At 41.9% G+C, this 22,395-nt stretch overlaps 1 protein-coding gene across 7 annotated transcripts in view; it reads right to left on the bottom strand.

Annotated features, from left to right (window-relative positions):
• The window catches only part of nfic (nuclear factor I/C), a 136,154-nt gene that overhangs the window by 37,040 nt on the left and 76,719 nt on the right, over window positions 1-22,395 (bottom strand). For 4 of the 7 annotated variants that reach the window (XM_037116021.1, XM_037116020.1, XM_037116023.1 and 1 more), the window contains 4 exons: window positions 14,287-14,408; window positions 11,928-12,041; window positions 11,602-11,759; window positions 6,271-6,454 (listed from right to left, as the gene is read on the bottom strand). In XM_037116021.1, coding sequence (XP_036971916.1) covers window positions 6,271-6,454; window positions 11,602-11,759; window positions 11,928-12,041; window positions 14,287-14,408 — 578 coding nt within the window. The remainder of the gene's footprint in view (window positions 1-6,270; window positions 6,455-11,601; window positions 11,760-11,927; window positions 12,042-14,286; window positions 14,409-22,395) is intronic. The other 3 variants (XR_005077956.1, XM_037116024.1, XM_037116025.1) reach the window with 1 other exon arrangement.

The following is a 22,395-nucleotide window of genomic DNA, read 5'->3' as shown; positions in this document are numbered from 1 at the left end:
GGCACAAGTCCGACTCTTCCCAGTCAAGTCATACTGACAAGTCAAATCATTTTTCCAGTAATTCTGAGCCAATCTGTTACTAATATAAAAAGCCTGGGCACATAGTGGTGGAACGTCCTGTGCTGAAGAAGAAACAGGCTGCTAGGGCCATGGGTTTGATTAAAACAACTCCACAGCCATCGTCTGTTGTTGCATTTCCTAATGACTCCTAGTCTGGGTACGAGCCTTTTCTCAGCGACGGTTTCCTGGCCTTGCCTGGTGGTGAACATCTCGTCCCAGTGCACATTTTGCACGATACTGGTGCTGCGTTGTCACTGCTGTTGGAAAGGGTTCTAGCGGTGTCTGAAGAGTCAAAGACCGGTAAGAGTGTTCTTGTCCATGGCTTGAGATGGACTCAACTGTGGTTCCTCTCCATCGAATTGAGTTGAAGTCCAATTGTGTTGCTGGCGGTAACACAATTGGGAATGACATTGGTTGGGGAAATGTATGGAAAAATGATGCTGAAGTGTTGCTTCATGTTGCTGTACCAGACAAGCCGTTAGTTCATCAGTGCGTACAGCAACACTCCAATGTTATCCCTGCCTGTGCGGTAATACGTGCTATGGCAACGTGTTCCAGCTCCTCTTAGGGGAAAGAGTGCTCATCTTCTCTCGTTGATCTGGATTCTTCTGATTCTTTCTGTGATTTGTCTGATTCATTTCTTGTTGCCCTTGATGATTTTAAGAAGACACCTAAGACTTCTACCAGTGCTTCTTGTGCTGGGTCTGAGATATCAAGTAAAGTGAGTAGTGAGACTGTGCACCTGTCTCATGAGAAACTTATTGAAGCTCAAAAAGTTGATGCGTCCCGTGCCTCATTGTTTCAGCTTGCCTCATCAGATGTTGATCTGGATAAGGACCACAATGCTTATTTTTGAGATGGCATCTTGATGAGAAAGTGGAGACCTTATCATGTTCCAGACCAGTGTAACTCTTTAGAACAGACTGTCATGCCATCTGGGTATAGAGATGAGATTTTGAGTGTGGCTCATGATGGTTTGGCCAGTCACTTGGATATTTCTAACAGACCCAACCACACCAACCAGCATTTTTTCTGGCCAGGCGTTAAGCGGGATGTCATTTGTTTCTGTAAAACCTGTCGTGTTACTGGCAAGCCCAACCAGACGATTCCTCCCACTCACCTATACCCAAGGCCAGTTATAGGCCAGCCCTTTGATCATGTCACTGCTGATATTGTAAGTCCGCTTGTTCGCTCAATGGGGGGATATCAATATCTGTTAACGATGATGTTTGCTGCTACCCGTTTCCCAGAAGCTGTTCCTCTGAGGACAATTTCGGCCAGGATGGTGCTAAAAGAGCTACTCAAATTCTTGTCCCTGTTCGGTCTGCCTAAGATTGCCCAAACTGACTGCGGGTCGAACTTCATATCCTGTGTGTTCACCCGCGTGCTGAAACAGCTTCATATACAGCACAATGTGTCCAGCACATATCACCCTGAAAGCCAGGGTGCGCTGGAGAGTTATCACCAAACGATGAAGATCATGTTGCGTGCATATTTCTTGGAGTCTGGTAAAGCTTGGGTAGATGCTGTTCCTTGGTTACTGTTTGCTTGTCGAGTTTAGTGTGTTTAGTCCCACCAATCTTGTTTTTGCACACGCTCCGCTAGGTCCCTTGGACATTTTGAATGATCAATATTTGAGTGACTCTCCTGCAAAGCATATCTTTAGTTATGCTTCAAATTTCCATTCTTGTCTGCACCGGGCTCATGAGCTCATGAGCCTGGTGCAGATGAGAACCCACTGTAATTGAGGGATTCAGTCCCAATTAAACAACGCCCATACCGTCAATCCAGTGAAATGGGCCATGTTAAAGAAATAAGTTGAGAACATGCTGTTGAATAACATTGCTGAGCCCAGCATGAGTGCATGGAGTTCATCATGTATTCTTGTTGGCAACGGTACATTCCATTTCTGTGCTTATTACAGACGTGTTAATGCAGTAACTAAACCTGACTGTTATCCATTGCCTAGGCTGGATGATTGCATTGACCGCGTGGGATCATCTGTTTACGTGACCAAGTTGTGACTTGCTAAAAGGCTACTGGCAGATACCACTTATGCGTAGGGCTAAGGAGATCTCTGCATTTGTTTCGCCTGCCTCTCCAACAACAAGCCCTGGATCGCCAGTGACCTGAAGGTACTTCTGAACATGAAGAAGAGGGCATTCAGGTCTGGAGACAGAGAGGAGCAGAGGAGAGTACAGCACAAACTCAGAGAGGTGCTGAGGACATTTAAGGACAGCTACAAGAGGAAGCTGGAGGCCAAACGCCAACAAAACAGTATGAGAGATGTGTGGACGGGAATGAAGAACATCACAGGGATGAAGGGGGAAGACAGGCAGACATCAGGGAGCCTGGATAGAGCAAACCAGTTTAACCAGTTTTTTAACAGGTGTAGCTCACCTCCTGCCACCCCTCCAGCACCCCCAGCCCCCCACACACCCACTACTGTAAAATTGTTGTGTACAGTGATCATGACCCTCTGAAATTTCTGTGCCTTATGAGAAACACTAACCAGCGTCTGATGCGGTGGGGCTTGATCTTGCACCCCTTTAACATCGGGATCAAGCATGTGTGCAGTACTGATAACGTCATTGCAGACGCTCTGTTGAGAGTACCATAGTCCCTGTTCTCATTTCTACAATTAGTATTAACTGAGAGTGTTAGCCTTTGACTTTGTGAGTTCGATGTGCATGTTTTGAGTGTGAATGCATGTCTGTTTGATCTGTTGTGTCAGGATTGATGTGTGTGTGTTTCAAATTTTACAACATTGCTGTATTTCTTGTTTTTCTTTGTAAAATGGTGCTCCGCACATCTTGACAATGGATGTGTGGGCCTAATGTATTGTTGTCTTGTTGTTTGCATATAATTATGGAGACTACAGTCACCATTTTGGTGTGGAGGTGTTACATCCTCCTCCAACTCTGGGTGGTGTAGTTCTCCCTGTTTGTATTTTCTGTTGGCTGCTCGAGTTCTCTAACTATTTCTAATGTGTTTCAGGTGTGAATCTCAATCATGGGTTGGAGCCACTATCTATAAGAGCAGGTTTTCCTGCAGGGTTCAGGCTCTCTCTCATCCCAGGGGTGGGTTAGGGTTAGGGTCCACACCATTTGGTGCGCCTGCTGTTTTCCTGCTTTTGTTATGTTTTCACATCCTTGATATCCTTTAAATTCCCTAAATAACCCATTTTGTAAATAAATACCCCTCGTCAGGAGCCTACTTTTTGTCATTGTTATGTTGCAGTTAAGATACCTAGTTAACAAGTATTTATGTCTTCACTTTTTAATTATTCATATTTCATGTAAATAAATGCTGTTGTTTTTTTTATCCTGCACTATCCAGAGCCACTGAAACAAAATGTTCTTCCCATTACACCGTAAAGTGTAATTCGAATGACAATGACTTAGTCTAAATCTTAAAAGGGGAATGAAGACTAACGAGTGGGATGAGACTCTGGCTTAGAGTTCTCAATGCCATAACCCTAACCCGGCTCATTTGCATATATTTTCAGCCGGAACCGCCCCGAACCTGCGGGTCCGGTCGGGTTTGTTAGGCCGGTCCGACCCTTTGAGAACTCTGGCGGCACCAGGTGACTCAGACAATGTGAAGAGGGCCGTCTCAGTGGACTGATCAGTCCTGAAGCCTTGACTGGGTCAAGGAGGTAATTTTCTGAAAGATAAGAGGACAGTTGGTTGTAGACTGCGCGTTCCAGGGTTTTAGAGAGGAATGAAAGAAGAGGTACAGGTCTGTATTTTTGGATTCTAGAATGGAGGAGAGGGAGGATAACAGAGTGGAAGAGGCTTCCTCAGTAGACATTTTAGTGAATTGGTCCGTGGATGGTAGTGAGGAAAGAACAGTAGAGAAGAGAGCAGAGGGAGAGAGGGATTTCGGGTTGCGGCGGGTGGTTAACTGTGTGAGGTTTAGGGGCGAGGGAGGTGGTGAATTTTAAGGGGAGAGAAAGTGACAGGAGTGGTGGTCAGACACAGTGAGTGGGGTAACAGAAAGTGCCGATGTTCTACAGGACCTTATGAGTACAAGGTCAAGTTGAAAGAAGGCACGGAGAGGACCGGGAGGGTGGTATATCTCCACAATGTTGAGTTTGAAAGGAAGTATGACACAGACAGCGTGGAATTCAAAAGCAGATCTGGGTAGGTGGTCCAACGGAACGACCTGGTAGGACCACGTGGGCGATGAAGAGGCCAGTTTCTCCTCCTCGACCTGTTTGCCTCGGGGAGTGTGAGAATGGGCAGTTGAGAGGGCAGCAGGAGTGGCAGTGTTCCAGGTCTTGGTAAGGGCCAGGAAAGGGAGAGTCTGCAGGGAAGCATAGGCTGAAATAGTGTCTGCCTTCTTGACTGCAGACTGGCAGTTCCATAGCCACCCCCCAGTACTTCAAGATCAGTACTAGTGGAGAAAGTTGGATGGCAGAGATTGGCTGGGTTACAGCCTCAAGCAATGTGTCTCCAGTGAAATCTTCTCCGGTTTGAAGTCCTGACTGGGACTGGGAAGAAGTCATGGCTCCAATCGGAGATGGACAGCAAGTTACTTTGACTTCCTTGATAGGCTCCCACAGAGAGACTCCCTAAGCCTTTGTTCGGCTGTCCTGACGCTGCAGTTGACGCTGTAGTTAGTAGCCCATATGTGCTAGATTTACCTCATGCAGGCTTAGGTCCGCCCTACAGTCAAACTGTTGAAGCTGCCTGTTAACACTCAGTTTCAACAGTTTCACAACAATTTACCCAAAAAGTAAACAAACAAGATTACAGCTAACTTTCCTCACAAAATGCCTAATACTAGATCTACAATTCTCTCTTACTCACCAGCAGTAATTTCACAGCTTCTCTTTCCTGGACAAAATGTATCTGGTTAAGACAGCTAACTAGACATATGCAGCCGTTTCTGCACATGCACATGTTTTGACAGACAAACTAGATGCACAACTGATTCGTGTCTGATAGCCAACACCAACATTTTATGGTAAATGGACTTGTATGTCTAAAGCGCTTTTACAGTGCTACTGACCGCTCAAAGCCACTTTACAACACTGGTCAGGTTCACCCATTCACACATACACTATTCATACACTGATGAGGCTGTCATGCAAGGTGCCAACTGCTCATCAGGAGCAATTTGGGGTTCAGTGTCGTGCTCAAGGTCATTTGACATGCAGCTTGGAGGAGCCGGGATTCGAACCAGAGACCCTCCAATTATTAGACTAGCCACTCTACCTCTTGAGCTACATCTGCCCACTAGTCCCGCCTCGTCTCGTCAACAAAAATTAAACATACATTTCTTCATAGTTTTCATTATCAGAGATCATCACCTCTTACTCAGGATACAAAGTTAATTGATGAACATTTTTAATCACAGTTTTCATTACCCAAAATTAACACTGGTGCTACAATACTACTGTACTACAACTAATAATAACAATACGAAAAAGATAAAGATCAAAGAAATATTAAATGACTAATCAAGGCAATACACTAACAAGAACACTAACTAGCCCTAACTTGCATTTTAAAAGGGCACTATGTAGTTTTGGAGAAGAAATTCAAACTCGGAATTTCAATATTTACAATATTAAGGATACATGTCATGTCATTGTCTGTAACCGCTTTATCCCTTTTATGGCGTCACAGGGGTTTTTGCTGGAGCCAGTCCCAGCTGTCTCCAGGCAAGGGCAGGGTACACCCTGGACAAGTCGCCAGCTCCTCACAGATTAAGGATACAAAGGAAAAATATTAAATTTTTCCGTAAGTAAATAAACAAGCTAACAAGTAAATAAAGTAAAACAGTATAAATTGTGTTTGTTTATTCAGTCATGAAAACAAAGAGATTTTGTTTGTTTAAATAAAAAAACAATCTGTGAAGATCTGAAAAGTCTTCCCCAAAGCTGCATAGTGCACCTTTAAATACATGTCGGCCGTTATATAATACTACTGCTCTTGAACTGATGTTGTTGTCTTTGTTTATATTTTATATACTGTATTCATAAAACTGTTGGTTTGGAACACTCCCCAGGAACCTTTATGACAGTAAACCCTCTGTGTTATCTTTCTTCTAGTTTCTCCATTTCAATATACAAATATTAACTATTAATGGTGACATATTCCTTTCTAACAACCATTGGAGGGTTATGTTTATACAGCACATACTGTGTCATGCCACAAATCAATACTGTCAATGAAGTCTGTTAGCATTAAGACCACTTACTGGGGGATGTGGGGGAGTTTGTCACTCCATCAGAGGAGGTGGTAGTGGCCTTTGACTCTGCAGGCAGTGTTGGCCTGGGAAGGGAGGATGGGGCAGGACACAGGGTGGGAGCTGGTCCAGGGGGTGCCAACATCTGAGATGAGATGTAGTGACTGGGCACTTTAACCTGATTGCTGCCATTCAGCTGGAAAAATCAGAAAGGCAGACAACCAAATATATTCATATTTAACGTGCTGCAACACTGCTATCCCTTTAAGTATCCAGTTAGTTGGTGTAGTCCTAAAGCTTAAATCCCAAATGTGCTTTTATTTACTGCACCATGAAGCTAAAAGCCTTTCATAAGCAGTTATTACATCATGTTTGCAAGTGTTAGTTAATTAGTTTATCTTTGAGTTTTAGTTTTGTTTAAATGGTCAAAACAAGAATGAGCTGATGCAAATGTAACGTATTACAGTGAGTTATCGCTGCAGTTTATTTGTTCTTAGCAATGCTTTTTCTTCTTCTCTCTCTCGCTCTCTGTGTTTGCATGTGTGTGTACTTGCATGGAGTTGCTTTTGTGTCTTTATTGTAAAATCAAACAGAATAGGTTTGAGAACAAACTTTTCTAGATTGTAATCAAATGTTTTAGTGCAAGTTTAAGCGTCATTAATACATTTGTGATTAAAATATATTTGATTAAAAATATAGTTGATTATTTTATTGAAATTAGCATTTACATCCCTGGCCTCATGGGGGCGTAACACCTGTCGCATGTCTTTTTGTTTACTATGGTGCTGATCCCTGGAAATAGATTTGAGAGTGCACATGTTATTCAGTTGATGACAATTTGGCCCCCTACTTTCACAGGTGCTATAAAAAGCCACAGATGCTGTTGGAAAAAAATCACAGAGGCACGCCAATACACTAAGTTGTAATTTTTCTTGTTTGCCAATCTTCTCATTAACAGGCCTTATTAGTGGTAGGAGTAGAACTGAAACTCCTGTATGTGCATCCATTTCAACAAAAACTGAGATTTATAAAAACAAAAGCACATGTACAAACAGCTTTATACATCCAATGTCAAGAATATGGATGCATTAAAAATGCTCACTGACACTATAACATCAAAATGGGATGCAATGTAAATAAAATCTCCTGACATGCATCTGAAGAAAATGCTGCTTGTCACAGATGCATTGCGTTATGCAAAAATTTCTTATTTTATGCAACCACATGAACAAATCTTAGCTAGTTAGGAAGTTAGCTATGGGGAGCGCAACTTTGTAGCACTAGATCCGGACTACCAGCAAGTTTTTAAAAAAAATCCAAAGGAAACTACTAAAAACAAATAATTTAATCAATGTTAAATACTCAGTATATTATATCTTAAATAGGTTTCATCTTTAAAGGTGGAAAAATTAAGTTTAGGAGAAGAAATTGAAACTGTACAACTTGAATATGCACAACAATAATATAGTGAAAATACCAAGTCAGAAATATTTAGTATGACAGTATAAATTGTGTTGTCCTTTAAGGTCAGTTTGTTCATTCGTCGTTTGTTTAGACAGAAAAGAAAATCTACCAATGACGAGCTTTCTCTTCTCATTAACATTTCTTTAACATAGTGCTAAAGAGAGTGCTTTTCTGTATGGGGCTAACCCCAGAAGCACCCGTTCAGTGAGTGTTTGAGAACCCAGTGATGCAAAACTAGACATAGCCAACATCCCTATAACTTGTAGCTTGACAGGAATCTTTGAAGCAAGCAATCATCACCGTTAAGAACATTAAATTGGATCAATTAAATTGAATTTCAGAATTGAAATGATCAGCATTTTTGAACAAAAAAAGGTACTTGCTATTTTGAATAGTAATTCTACCTTGGTGAAGCAATTTTAACTGGAAAATCATGTGGGCAATGGTATTCTTGATTCTAATATTCTAAATAATATCAATTTATGATGACTTGTAACCACAACTCACTCCCAACCATTACCCAATGTTTTGTGTTCTACAGTGCTAGACCTTTTTGATTAACCAGAAACAGCCGCTTGTAAAAGTTACTGAACAGAAACAGTGATTTTATGATCTTAGACCCTGCTTCATGAAGCAACAGAAAAAGAAAATAAACTCACCAAATCCAAAATGCTTCACAATGCCACTATACCATCAATTACCAACTGTGGTTTGGTGGAAATAAACCCATAATTCCCCTTTTAGGGCTCCAAACTATGTGTATGGGAGAGTGGTGAGCACCATGGGGCTTCACTGACAGGTACATATGAGGGGTAATAGTGAATGTGAGAGAACTACTATGAACAGGCCATGCCAGAGTATCAAGAGTAGGATAAGGATAAAGATAATGAGTTAACTTAAACTAACAGTGTAGAGTCTACATTACATGTTGATCAGTTTAAAATGGAAAACCAATTTCCCTAAATGACCATTATTTACACCATTTAGGTATCCTGATGGAAGACATCTTGTCTGTATACTATCCCTGCATATCCACCTCACCTTTTAGTTAAATTACATGGTTGATTTAATTATATTGCTGTATTTCAGCATATGTAAATATTTCTGATGATTTTCCTGCTGTTGGTATAAGCACTTCTCTGTTTCCTGGTGTGTGCGACACTGCAACTTTATATCCCACTGGGAGCATTTCAAAAGCAGAGCACCATGTCTGCCTGATATCTCTGACTTGCTAATGTAACCTATGTATAACTCTTTATATTTCACCAAGTTCCTTTTTCATGTTTGTTAAGATTTTTGGTGCTGTTCTGAACATTATTTGTGGCTTTTTGATGGCGATTTATACTTGGATCCATCTGCTGCAGTGTATTGTTCTTGTGCGGTCGTTTCTGAGGATGCTAAAACTACATTAGCTAGCGGTCCGCAAACTTTATCTCTAGAGGGGGGGTCGTATTTGGTGTCAAGGTGTGTTAGACTATGGATTAAACTTACATCGGAATATCCCTTTAAAATGTGGTGGAAAAAAAACAAACACTAAACAGACATGCAAATGTTATTTGGTAAATGTGACACATTTATTATTATCATTTCAGTGTGCAGCATTTTTCTGGACCATGCTATGTTAAGCTAAAGTAGCATCACAGTAGTTTCTCATGTTCCCATTATGTCATTTCTTTTAAGGCTAATTTGTTTAATGAAATGATGCTAAAAATTCTGCTGATGGGGTGGAGAATATTAAATAAATGTATAAATTAAATAAATCATAAATTTTATCCTACAGTCTTACTGATGTTATAGTTTTATTATTTGATAGAGAGCAGTGGTGGTAAATGGAGTCGCTCACTCAGTTTCCAGACCCCATGAGGAGAGGTGTGCTTAAGGAAAGCTGTAAAAGAAGTTGCTGTACTCATTTTGATGTTTTTTTGCACAGAATAAATCCTCCTGGTCAGCAAGGCAGAAATTGTCCTCTTTTCATTCTCCATCATCCACAAACACAACGCAGAGCCCGTAGCAAACCAACGTGTCAAGCCCAGACCGGCTACACACAGATAATTTATATTTTGTCATTTTCCTTCATTTTTGTGTTTCTACCATGGTTGAGTAGGCTACATAGTTAAATCATTTTATTGTTTGTCTGTCTTTGTTTATGGTTTATATTTCTGACTTTGTTGCTGTATATTCCTAGTCTGTACAGAGTGATTTATTTTCTAAAGTGATCATATGAACTATGCTGTTTCGCTGTCTGACTTACTGTTTAGCTTGACATGCTCTGTGCAGCTTGATGCTGCTGCTGTCGACTTCCGTCAAAAATAGACTGAGCGCGTATTCTTTGCCGAGAATCTATCATGGCCGTAATGTGATGCACACTTGCCCAGTTGAATCTGCTGGTTAAGGTACATAAAGACCAAATCCAACCTTGCGGCAAAATGCTGCAGGTTGATGGGACGGTGTCACTCCATGGTCCCCGCCTGTGATGTGTTTGGAAACCCCACTGATCTGTTTGGCATCACTGGCATTAAAATCTATGTTATAAAGTGGTGCACAAAGCCAAACTAAGTGAATACACACACTACATGAATACACACAGAACGTTACTTCACTGTGGCTTCAGTCATATTATGATCGGCAGCTTATGTGATGGGTCATGTGATGTCGGGCTACAATTCTTCAAAAGTTGAGTGGCCTTAAATTTTTCCACCGTAGCTGGCTGCATTTTTTTGTAGAAGCTCCTGCGGCCCAGACCGCCGTCGCCCAAATGGACAACCCTCATTAAAATGAGTTTTCGCCACAATGCTGGATCCTGTATAAATTATAAAGCCTCGCTCTTCCCCAGAAGTGCAGCCAGGTCTAGCCCTTGGACTTATAAAGCATAGTCCGAAAATATGATACATCACATTCACTTTACTTTATTTATGCCATCAGAGAAGTGCCCATCAGATCTGTCAAATACCAGAAGGATTAAAATGTATAGAATAACTTAGAGTAACATCACACAGTGTCCTGGCTGGGTTTACAATACACATGAACCATTATGCACAGGTGACAGATTTGTTACATTAATTTCCTTTTTTTTTTCCTACGATTTTTTTTTTTTTTTTTTTAAATCACAAATTACTCCTGACAGCTCCACCCTCCCTCTCCTGGTTGAAATCAGATGGAATGACATCACCACAGCTCAGTGCTGCATTTGAGTGGCTCCCCTCTGGAGAGGCAGAACACAGACGAGGAGAGCACCCCCCTGGCACCTTTCAAAAATCCCTTGTGCATCTGCAGAGGTCAGCTAAGTTTTACCAAATTGAATCACATGCAATTTCACAAAATCATCATCATTAAAACTGAAGAAAATTCTTGACTGCAGGTCTTCATGTCCTTAATATTAAATCAGTATAGTCAAGTACCTACCTAGAGTTGTAGTTATATGGTTTTGGAGCTGCAAGTTACCTTGCTGACCAGACAATACTAACAAGGAAGCTTGCCAATAAGCTAGAATATTGTTCACTCACACTAAAGATGAAGATGGTGTAAACAGAGGTGGCTAGAGTAGCCAAAAACTCTAGTCAAGTAGAAGTAAAGGTAAAAAGGCTGCCCAACAACTGACAGCAGTTCAAGTCATACCACTTGATTTTTCAGTGACACGTGGGAATAATTCCAGCTGTTTTGTGCATCAAAAGCTGCAGAATTTTTAAAAAATGTGGACATTTCCAGTGTTTTTGAGCTACCAAATCAGGTACAACCATGATGTCGTGACAACAGATCATCTGTTTTATTTTTTTTTTATTAAAATCTTAATTGTTGATCAAGTCGGCCAATTGTTAGTCAGCTGAAGTCATAGTGAAGAAAAAGGAACCATTTTTGGAGTTCTTTGAATGCTGTACTCACTGAGCTGGAGGTTTGATTGGCAGGGTCGCAGGCCAATGAGACCAGATCTTTCAGAGGGTCCTGGGCCAGATGAGGAGGATAGCGGATTGCTCCATGGGGAAAGTAGGAGGAGGATGGGAAATGAAGAGCTGAAGAGGGGTGGGGACTACGAGACAGACCTGGACAGAGGTAGAAAGAGAGATTGAAAGATGAAGAGAAGAAACAAATTGGTAAAATACTTTGTGTGTGTGTGTGAGAGAGAGTGAGTGTGTGAGTGAGTGAGTGATAGAGAGAGAGAGAGAGAGAGAGAGCAGGAGAGAGAGAGAGAGAGAGAGAGAGAGACTGACCACTGTGAACAGCTATGACTGGCCGGTGGTGCTGAGTGAATGAGCCCAGTCTTGGTGAGTCTTCCTGAGGAGAGGGACTGTCCAGTTCTGCCTTCTTCACTGGGGGAGACAGACCTAACACAAAAACACACATTAGTGTGATTGTGGGAAATTAATCTGGATTAAATTCTGAAATATTATTTTGAATAGCCTTTTATGAGAGTCGCATGAATAAATTTGTGTGTACACAAAAAATGTGTAGCTGTGGTGAAATAACACCAAGAGTCACCAGCAGTCCTGGGACCAGCTGACCAAAAGCCTCTGAAGGAAATTTGCATTGAATTTATTAAATGATTAATAATAGGAGTGCTGCCACTACTTAAGGGTCTGACCAGATGCTTAACTCCTGATGATACAGTTATATAGCCCCACTTTTTTATGTTCACAGAAAATTAGAATTACAGTGAAACTCTCACCAAAAAGCAATCTAATTTACCTAACAGGTAGCAGGTCCACCATTACTCTGCTACCTGTTAGGTCACACTCGGAGATCGACACTTTTTGTCTGCCATGACAGCGGCCTGCTGGGGACGTTACCGCTAACGTGAGTTGTCCTAAAACTCTCTTTTTAGTAAACTCTGTGAACACAAACAATATTCTCAATGCTGGTGTTCTTGAGTAGAGACCCTGGTGATACTATGAGCACAGTTTCATGTTGTGTCGAGTCTTCTTGCTGTTTTAAAAATAGAGATTTTATGCTAGCATGACAGTGCCCCTGCACTCCATTGAAAATTAGCTTGCCCGAAAACGAAACTAGGGTAAATCTTAAAAGTGCCTCTTTCATTGTAATTATGCATTTACACAAAGGTTTGACTCATTTACAAATAAAGCCTTGGTTGCTTTTTGGTGAGAGTTTCACTTTAAGAAAAATCAGTGCTATATAACTGTATAATCAGGAGTACCATTCCAGCACAGCTACACAAATAATTACTGAAATAATTACTAAGGTCTGCACCTGGGTGACCTCATAGCTGGCTACAGCCATGATCACACCGATCACACTGTTCTATTCTATGAAGGTCTCTGGTGAAAATGATCTATCCTGGAAAAGACTCCAGGGGGTGAATAACAGTGAGTGTAATCTCTGCCAGATGAACACTTATGACCTTGCATTAAGATGTATTTGAATCACATCTGAAAATAAAGCTATGCTGGCTTTCTGTTGTCATTATTTCAACTATAAGTCTATAGAAAGACTAGTCACTACCAGGGGGAATACATATAGACTCACCAAGGTTCCTTCAGTTATCAAAATAAATCTGCCTTCTTTGTCCATGAGTTCTATGTGTTAACTTATAGCATCTGACAACAGTATGGCTACCCTGTGGCGTCTTGATTTATGTGAAGAGGAGTATACATGTTTGACTTAAATTTTGTAGGCTCAGTGTAACTTTGCAGAAACGCAATTTAAACATTATCTTTCTTCAAAGTTGAGGAATTTTGGCAGAATAGATCTTGGCAGGGTGTGCTCCTTCGATTTGAATAGTTGCTTCACTGGGTATATCAAGATTTCCTCTGAGTAACTTTTCCATTAAGGCGATCATGAATGGTGACTCTATTTCTGCTTCCCCCAGAGCTCAATGCATCTTAATATTCTCATGCCTGGAGCGGCTTTCCTGGTTTATTATTTTGGCATCTCATTTGATCTGGAGCTTCAGCATTTCAGGGTACAGAACTTTCTAGTCAGGAATGGTTGGAGGAGCTTTCAGTATGCTGCCATCTTGAAGGTGTTTCACCCACAAGTCCATTAGTATGTGTCAGTGCACCAGCAAGTCATTCATAAGACTCAAACTATTATTGGTCAAAACATGAACAGTTTGAATCAGTTAGGAGCAGGAGGTCAATAATTGTTTTGTTTCACCAAATCGGTATATAACAGCTTATCTCTGTGTGGCAGATGAACACACTACTTTGCTTTCACCTGCACATATGTTTCTACCATATATATTGTATAAAGTATTCACTGCCACACACCTTCTTTTTTTAAATCTTCAGTTTCCTGCAAATATGCAATTCTGATTGCATTTTATAATTCTATCCTGTTTTTAAAAATGCATAAAAAATGATACATCTGTCAACTACAATACATCTATCTGGCTGCTTTCAATTTCTGATCTCTCTGTTCTTTGCCCTATTTGCTTAGCAACCTGCAAAAAAGGTGACTGAAATAAAGACTGACAGTAAGTCAATATTTCAGTCATGCTCTTGCTTTAGTGATAAATGCTGTTGGGGCGCTGGAAATTTTAGGCCTTTTTCTTGTTAAAATTCTTACTCACATTTATTGTTACGTATATGTTCTCTTATTCTTATATAATATTACCTCCTTCCATGTCATCAGTCCAGTTCCTGGAGCTGCTGGCAGGAGAGGACGGTGAGTGGTAATACTCCCCCCCTGGACTGTCAGCCTCTTCCTCCATAGAGCCAGATTTAAGACGCTTACTCCTGTAGACACAAACAGAGACACATAAACATACACACAGGCATTTAGATCATGGTATAATGGTGCACTGTGTTATATGTGTGTGCTGGCTGCTGTTTAAGCAGCCTGTCTCTTTCACTTAAACACAGATTTCTTTTTAACGCTGTAGCCAAACATACCCCAAAACTGTTCCCCTGTGAAGGCTCAACATCTTTTAAGATGTTATCCACAGAAAAAAAAAATCATTTATACAGATTTTTTCCTCAACTCTAGCTATGTATTTCACTAAAATTGACCATGCAATATGGTCAATCCAACTCCAATATGATAATCCCATTCAGTGTCTGCTCTTAACCATTTTGAAATGATCTGTTGATCTGAAGCTGGTACAATTTTTTTATAAGTAACGTCCTATATATATATATACTGTATATATATATATATATATATATACTGTATATATATATATATATATATACTGTATATATATATATATATATATATATATATATATATACTGTATATATATATATATACACATATATATAACATTTGTTTTGTATCTGTCTGTGTGTTTAATTATTCCTGAAAGCCACATTTTGCTTTTGCAAATGCTGTTATTCATTTTTTTATGTTTGATTATCTGTTTTTCTCCATTTCAACATTTCAAATGATCTTGGCGACGCGTCTTTCTTTGGTCGGGGACTGAATGCCCAATGAGCTCTTTCTATTTGCAGGTCCGAGGTGGGAGAAAGATCCAGGTTATCAGTTACTTCGCAAACACCATGGATCCTGATGTTGTCCGTTCTGGAGCGGCCCTCCTGGCCTTTTAGCTTAATTTCCAAGCAGGTCTGTATCTTCAGTGGCTCCAACAGTGCGTCTTCCACGCCTTGTACTCTCTCCTCCGCCTCTGCAATACTTTCCTCGACCTCATCAACCCTGATAGTCTTCCTTGATTTTTGTCAGTTTCTCACCATTTTCTCTGCGGAAATGTCTTTTTATAATTTTTATTAGTTATTTTATTATTATTATTACAGTTATTGAAGAATTACATCCCAGATCGCCATGTTTTCCTCCACCAACCAACTCTCTGTGGTTAGCTGGCACAAGCTAGCACTGCTCTCATCCACCGGAGATTTGTTGGTCGAGGGGCTCTGTCTGGATTCTTTGCCGAGGATCGACTTCTTTTGTTATGTCTTTGGCATATTATGAGCCCCTACTTTAATTTTTTTAGACTGGAGAGAAATTTTGGCCAAGTTACAGGGGCTTTAGATCAACACATTAACAGTCAGTACGTTTACATGCACAGCTTAGTTGGATTACAGCCATAGTTCGACTATGCTACTCAATCAAATAACTGCAATTGTCCGAGTATGCATGCCAGTGACAAAATCAAACTACTGGCCGAAGCATGTCATACCCCAGTACGATAGGTGGAGCTCTACCCATTTCAACTAGTGGTAATAAAGTCACCTCCGGCTGACCTCTTTACGTCACCTGCTGCCTCAGCATTCGAGAAAGATGGTGTATGAAGAGCGAGGAGAAGCTACATCTTTGTACAATTCGTATATAGTGTACATGATAATTACACGAACTAGATGCACAACAATGCTCTTCCTTGCGGTCATTTCGGAGGACAGACACCACTGCCGCCGTCCTTCTACTTCCGGCTCACGGCCCCAGGAAAAAAATGTCGAGCCTGCGCAGAACCCAAAAATCCCATCCAATCTGATGGAATGCATACCTGCAGGAGTAATGCCACTATCAATCGAATAATCTAGGTGTTTTAATCAAACTATGAGAAATACAATCCGGTCCAATTTTAGTCAGACTAAGGTGTATACATGCATCTTAAAAATCTGATCACAGTTGGACTAACCCAGTAATTCGGTTTTCTCGAGTGTCATGTAAACGCACTGAATGTTGTTCAAATATGTCATTTCAAAGGCAGGCACATCCTCATTTTCTCCATCCTAGACCACTGTAACTCATTACTCACTTGCCAAAACAATACAGCAGTTACCCATCAACACTTGGTAGAAAATAGTAGTTGAAACATTCATGGTTGGGGCTACATCACTCTGATTAGTGTTGTGTCGGTCGCGAACGTGTCGTTCGAACAAATGGATCTTTTCAGTGAACGAATTGAACGGGATCACTTCATGGACTGATTCGTTCCTTTCTCAGTTCAGTTGAGCTCAGCCGCAATCATGCCGGCCAGGAGTGGAACTGCCGCGACTCACTCAGAGAACTGTCAGGACGTGATTCTCGTTCACCCTGTGATTCGTTCATGATTCGCGAACCTACTGCACACAGAGAACTGACGCTGAGGACGTGATTCTCGTTCAGGTACTGTGCTGAAAATGGTGCTGTGTCACTCAGCCAGGACAGAGGAGATGATTCATGTTCAGTAACCGTACTGCTAAAATTAGCGCTGTGATGCTAACATCCGTGTAGCATCATGTTAAATGATTTTACTGTGCACAGAGGACACTTTCACCGTGTAATAATTTTAGTGCATGTATACCACTCAGAGCAGCACTGCGTCTCCCGCGAATGATTGTGCACCGTCCCTCAGTAAGTGAACATGAACCTCAGGGCTGAATCATGAACTGAATGACAGATCGTTTGGCAGCTTATCAGTTCAGGGAGTTGGAGAGCACTGAACGAATCGGTGAATGAATCTTTTGAACAAATCATTTTACTGAACGGGTTCTAGAGATTCAGTTCAGTAAAAAGAACTGCCGTTCCCATCACTAACTCTGATCCTAGCCAAATTACACAGGCTACAAAGTAATGGCTGTTATAGAATTAATTTTAGGATTTTACTGACTACTTTTAAATCCCTATGTAGTCTGGTTCAGCTTCACATGTCTGAACTACTAAGTAGTACCACTTAGTGAGCAAGATGGTGTTAAGTGGGTGGCTGCCTGTTACAGCAGCTATCACTTACCTTTGAGCTTGTTACCTCTTTTCTATTTCTTTTTGTACTTTTTTGTACAGACGCAGCATCTTAATGCATTTATTGTCATCACTGGGGATTTTAATCACGTCTCTGTCACACCGCAGTGAGGGTGTCCTGTCTTGGTTCTTTTGTCTTGAGTATTTCACGTTTTATTTTGAAAAGTAATTCTCCTCTCGTTTCAGGTCACTTGCTCTTCCTCTTGTGTCACCGGTCTGATGTCTCCCCTAATCTCGGATTGTTTCCACCTGTGCTCCCTTCCCTCATTTATAGTCTGTGTCTTCCCCTGTCTCGTTGCCAGAGTATTTCATCCTGCGTGTACCTCCAGCCCTAACCACAGCCATTGATCCATGCCAAGTATTCATTTGTATTCTAGATTCCTTTGTTTTCTCCTTGAGAAGAGTGACTTTTTCTTTGTAGTATTTTTCAGCTCACTTGTAGCTAGGTTTTGGTCTTGTTTGGTTTTCCTCCTCTCGGAGTGTTTTCTGTTCTTGTCAATTTGTTTGTAGTTTGGTTTTCCCTCCTCTTGGAACGTTTTTGTGGCCCTTGCATCCTCCCTTTTGGAGAGTTTTCTGTTGATAATATCTTACAGTAAGTCCTTGATAGAGTAGACCAGTTTGGAGCCTATTTTTTCCCTCCTTAGGAGTGTATTTTTGTTGCTTTGTTTTTGGACTTGTTCTCGTTCCGTCCCCCTCCCCTTTTCCCTTTTTCCTGTTCTAGAAATAGTAGTGTTTGATAGCCTATTGAGTTCTCACTTTTTCTTTCTAATTCTGGAATTTTCAGAATAAAGACTTGATTAAACTGCTCTTGCTCTGCTTCTGAGTCCTCCTTTCAGCCTGGGCCTGTCAGTCTCACTGGACAGTCACACAACCTGGTCCTGCTGACCCCAAAGTATATCCCTCTTGTTCAGCAGCAGCCTTTCCACACTAGGAGCATGAGAAGGTGGACTCAGGAGGCTGCTGATGGCTGCTCAGCTGAGCAATGTGGGCAAAGAGTGCAGAGAGGGTGTAGAGTTATTTGAAGCAGTCAGTGTCTGGTGAATGTTTTCAATTTTGCATTGAAGAAGATCATGAACTGTCCTGATTAAGGTTGAGTAATATGTGGTTTTGGCTGAAGAAATTGCATCCTTGTATTGTATGTGATCATGATACATTTCTTTGTGCACTGCTAGGCCGGTTTTGACATAAAGGTGTTCATGGTGACAGCCTTTAGTTTTGAGCTGGCATAGTGCCTGTGTAAACCAAGGAGCAGAGTGGGCAAAGGAGACAGACCATGTTTTCGGAGGTGCAAGAGTATTTAATAGTCGATGAAGTCTGAGATTGCTGTGGGATACCAGTTTATCTGTGGTGTATAAGTTGTCTCTGCTGGGAAAGTCATCTATTCCATTAGAGAGGGCTGACAAGTCAATATCTTTTATGTTTGGAAATGTGATAGAGCAAGGTATGTTAGTCCTGGATAATCTTAGCATGGCATAAAAGTCTATTACCTTGTGGTCTGAGAAGGGCAAAACAGTTTGGGGGGGGGTTACACCAGAGCAGCATATCAGGTCAAGAATTTGTCCTTTGAGTGTGTCGGAAATTCAATATGTTGCTGTAGTCCAAAGCTGTCAAGGCATGAGGTGAAGTCCTTTGTAAAAACATTGTTGGTGCTATCCCAGTGGATGAAGGCAGAGAATTCCTGTAGGAAGGATTTATTTGGCTTGGGTGGTTGATAGATAGTGGCCAGAATAGTAGGAGCTGGGCCCTTGATTTGTAAAGCAATGGACTCAAATGAGGGGTATACAGGCAGTATAATGAAGGGCACTTTCCATATTTGATTGTAAAATATCACCAAGGTCACCCCCTCTGCCAGAGGTACGGGGTTGTGATGAGTAGACAAATCCAGGAGGAATTGTTTGATTAAGGTGTGAAAGTCATTAGGCTGCTGCCATGTCTCAGTCAGGCAAAATAAATCAAATTTACAGTCATTCAGTAGATCAAAGAGCAGAGGTCCCTTGTTGGTCAGTGAGCAGATATGAAATAACTCAAAGGTTAGATTGCTGGTGTGAGGTTTGGTGTTAGCTGATGTTATTGAAATAACAAGCACACTGCGATCAACAGTTCGACTACACCTGTGCATGAGTATTGATTTGCGATATGAGATAACAATGGGAATTGGAATCCAGTTAATCACAGCAGTGGAAGTAGCTTTATGACAGCCAGTAGGACACAGTGGACTATGGTAGGGGGGTTAGGCCATAGAGAGAGTCAGTACTTTAGTTGACTCCCAGGGGAAGCTTGTGAGAGACACAGTACAGTGTGCTGCAAGCTTAGGTGGAGAGGTAGAAGACTCCAGGTGGGGGGCGTGGTAGGTTAGTTGTCAGTCATGCGGAGCAGCAGTCTGGATAGCATCCCATCAGTACGGAAAAGGGAGAGGCGGCTCCAGAACAGGTTGAAGTTGTCGATGAAACCAATGTTGTGGATTCTGCAGGCAGACTGAAGCCAGGTGTTCAGACTGAGGATTCTGGAGAAACGCCCAGCTCCAGCCCAGCCCCAACTGCTGACGAGCCGTGTCATTGGCTCTGACATGAACTATGACTTGGTTAATAGATGGTGGGAGAAAGCACAGTAAGTTGGGAAGCTTATCGAGGATAACCAGCACTGTGGCTCCAGGAAAGCAGTGTGGCTGCTTTAAAAAAGGGAATCCTCCTAGTGATTGAGTCTCCTATGATGAGTGTGGTAGGAGTGAAAAGAGGACGAGGAGACGATGGCTGTGGGCTTTCAGTACTCTGTTTCCGAGCAGGGGAGTGCTGTGGCCGTGTAGTAGCTACGTCCCTCGGGGTAGTATCAATAGCTGGCTTGGTGTGAGGAAGAGCACCATAGCACCGCATTATAGCATCCCTCAGAATCTGGTGCTGTGAAGTGGAGGATTGGGACCTGGATGGGAGCCACTGGTTCGGGCCCGGGCGAGGAAGGTCATCTTGGTAAGCCGGTGTCACCGCCAGGTGAGGAGGAGCAGCAGGCTTCGTTGCCAGGCAAACGTGAGCAGTGGACATCGTCGTCAGGCAAAAGGGAGCAGCAGGTGTCGTCAACAGGTGAACGGGAGCAGCAGGGGGGTCATCTGGATGAGCCGGGTTGTCAGCTGACAGGGATACAAAGCGGTTTGAAAGGTTCAGGTAGGGCGGAGAAGCAGACCCATCAGGGTGCCAAATTCGACCGTGGACCAAAACCTCCACAGCAGCTGCTTGGGTGTTGAGCAGGAAGAAATCTGTGGGCCAGTAGCTGGGTCCCAAACAACTATGTCCCGGAGGACTGCACTGAACCTGGCGATCTCTTTGGATTGAATGGATGCTATTTCCATGAAGTTGGATAGCAGTGACTCTTTCTTCTGGAGTTCATCATAGAGCCATTGGATATCATCCTTGAGGTCAAAGAACTTTTAGTTTGCTTGCAGTGGGAGTGCACAGTCCGCACCAGGCATGGTTAGCAATGTTGTTGTGGTTAGGTCAGTCATGCCGCTAACAAGCAGTAGCTAGTATCATTTTTTTCAATGAGCTAAGAGAGGTTCTCATGCCTACAGGAAATAAATGTTGTTTATTGCTCAACCACATGTAAAAAAAAAAAACAGAGTAAGAAGCAAATCGATAATACACAAGGAAGACTCAAACTATGAACTGTTTGTTCTTGTTGCTTTTGTGATGTGTAATCAGAAGAGGAGAGGGGTTTTCCCCTTGATTGGTTTCCTGGGACAGGGACACGGTCAAATAAAATTAAATTCTTTTTTTGCTTCACTGTCTGTGTGGGTGTGTGTGTAGCAGGCAGCAGCTTCAGGGCCAGATCAGGGGGGTTGATGTGACTAGATACCTAATTAGCAATGGAACTTTTTGTTCTTTTTGCCAGCGCGTCAAAATCAAAATCGTGACCAATTTAAGATGACGTAGCAGCAAGACAGAGTCTCAGTGAGTCTAGGTTCCAACTGTATGTGTTGGAGCAGCCTTCAAACTATATACCAGTTTTGACATTGTGTTGATAGGCCAAGTAAAACGGGATTTACAATATATTATGTACGGCATGCTTTTTTGCTAACATTGCCGTCACGTTTGCTGTGCGTTTGGTGCAGGAAGAGACGATAAAGATGGGCTTCTCTCCGTAAGCGGGAAGTGTTTGCAAGCAAAAAGAAATACGTTCCTATAGGTGGAAAAAGGCACAACACCAGCCAATCACAAACTTATATGGCGAACCACGTGATTTGGTTGCTGAGGAACAGGGGGAAGTTGTGGGAGGGATGGCGGCATAATAGTGACAGCGACAGTGATGGAGATACTGACAGCGATAGAGATAGCAAGTTTTGAGAGTTGAGAGATTTGTGACATTTAGCAAGTTTGGAGTATATAGTTAGTGTGTTATGTAATGTTTGGTGTAGTGTGTTTAGTGTGTAGTAGAGTCGTTTTTTTGTTTAATGAGTCAAAACATTGAGGAGATTGTGGAATGTGGCGCAGGCAGTGCAGCTCTTCATTGAGCTGGAATGAGCCGAGGGAGGCCTGAGCCTGAGGCATTGCCTGCATTTAAATATAAATAGTTACATATAACTTTGTAAATTTTGTTAGAGCCCGAGTTTTGCCCCTGTCTAGGAGGCACTTGACCAGCTCTCTGTTTAAAGGGTTAGATCCCTAAACCTACAAGAGAATTTAAATAGGGATTTCTTAAGCTGGTGGTAAGGAGACTCACCTAGCTTCTAACTGCCTGAATCCGAAAGTCTACCCTGCTTCCTCTGGTTTGGCACCTGACATGAATAACCCTTGAGTTATGGCAAATCTCCTCTGTGCACTTGGTATGGTGCTAGGTTGGATTTTAAGGGCTTTTGGTAAACCCTAAGGGACTATTTCAATTTGGTAGGCTAGAGTAACCTTTGGGAACCTTTAAAGGTCCCATATTATGAAAAACTGACTTTTTTGGTATTTGGGGTGTTATTTTGGGTCTATGGTACTGCCACACGTCTAGAAACTTTGATTCCAGTTTCCAGGTGAGCAAGTCAAATTTGGCTTTGGTTTTCTCTGTCATCGACTGGTC

The sequence above is a fragment of the Acanthopagrus latus genome, chromosome 11 (assembly GCF_904848185.1).
Source record: "Acanthopagrus latus isolate v.2019 chromosome 11, fAcaLat1.1, whole genome shotgun sequence".
NCBI classification, from domain to species: Eukaryota; Metazoa; Chordata; class Actinopteri; order Spariformes; family Sparidae; genus Acanthopagrus; species Acanthopagrus latus.
Note: the sequence above shows the minus strand (reverse complement) of the source record. Positions and strands in the feature narration are given on the sequence as shown.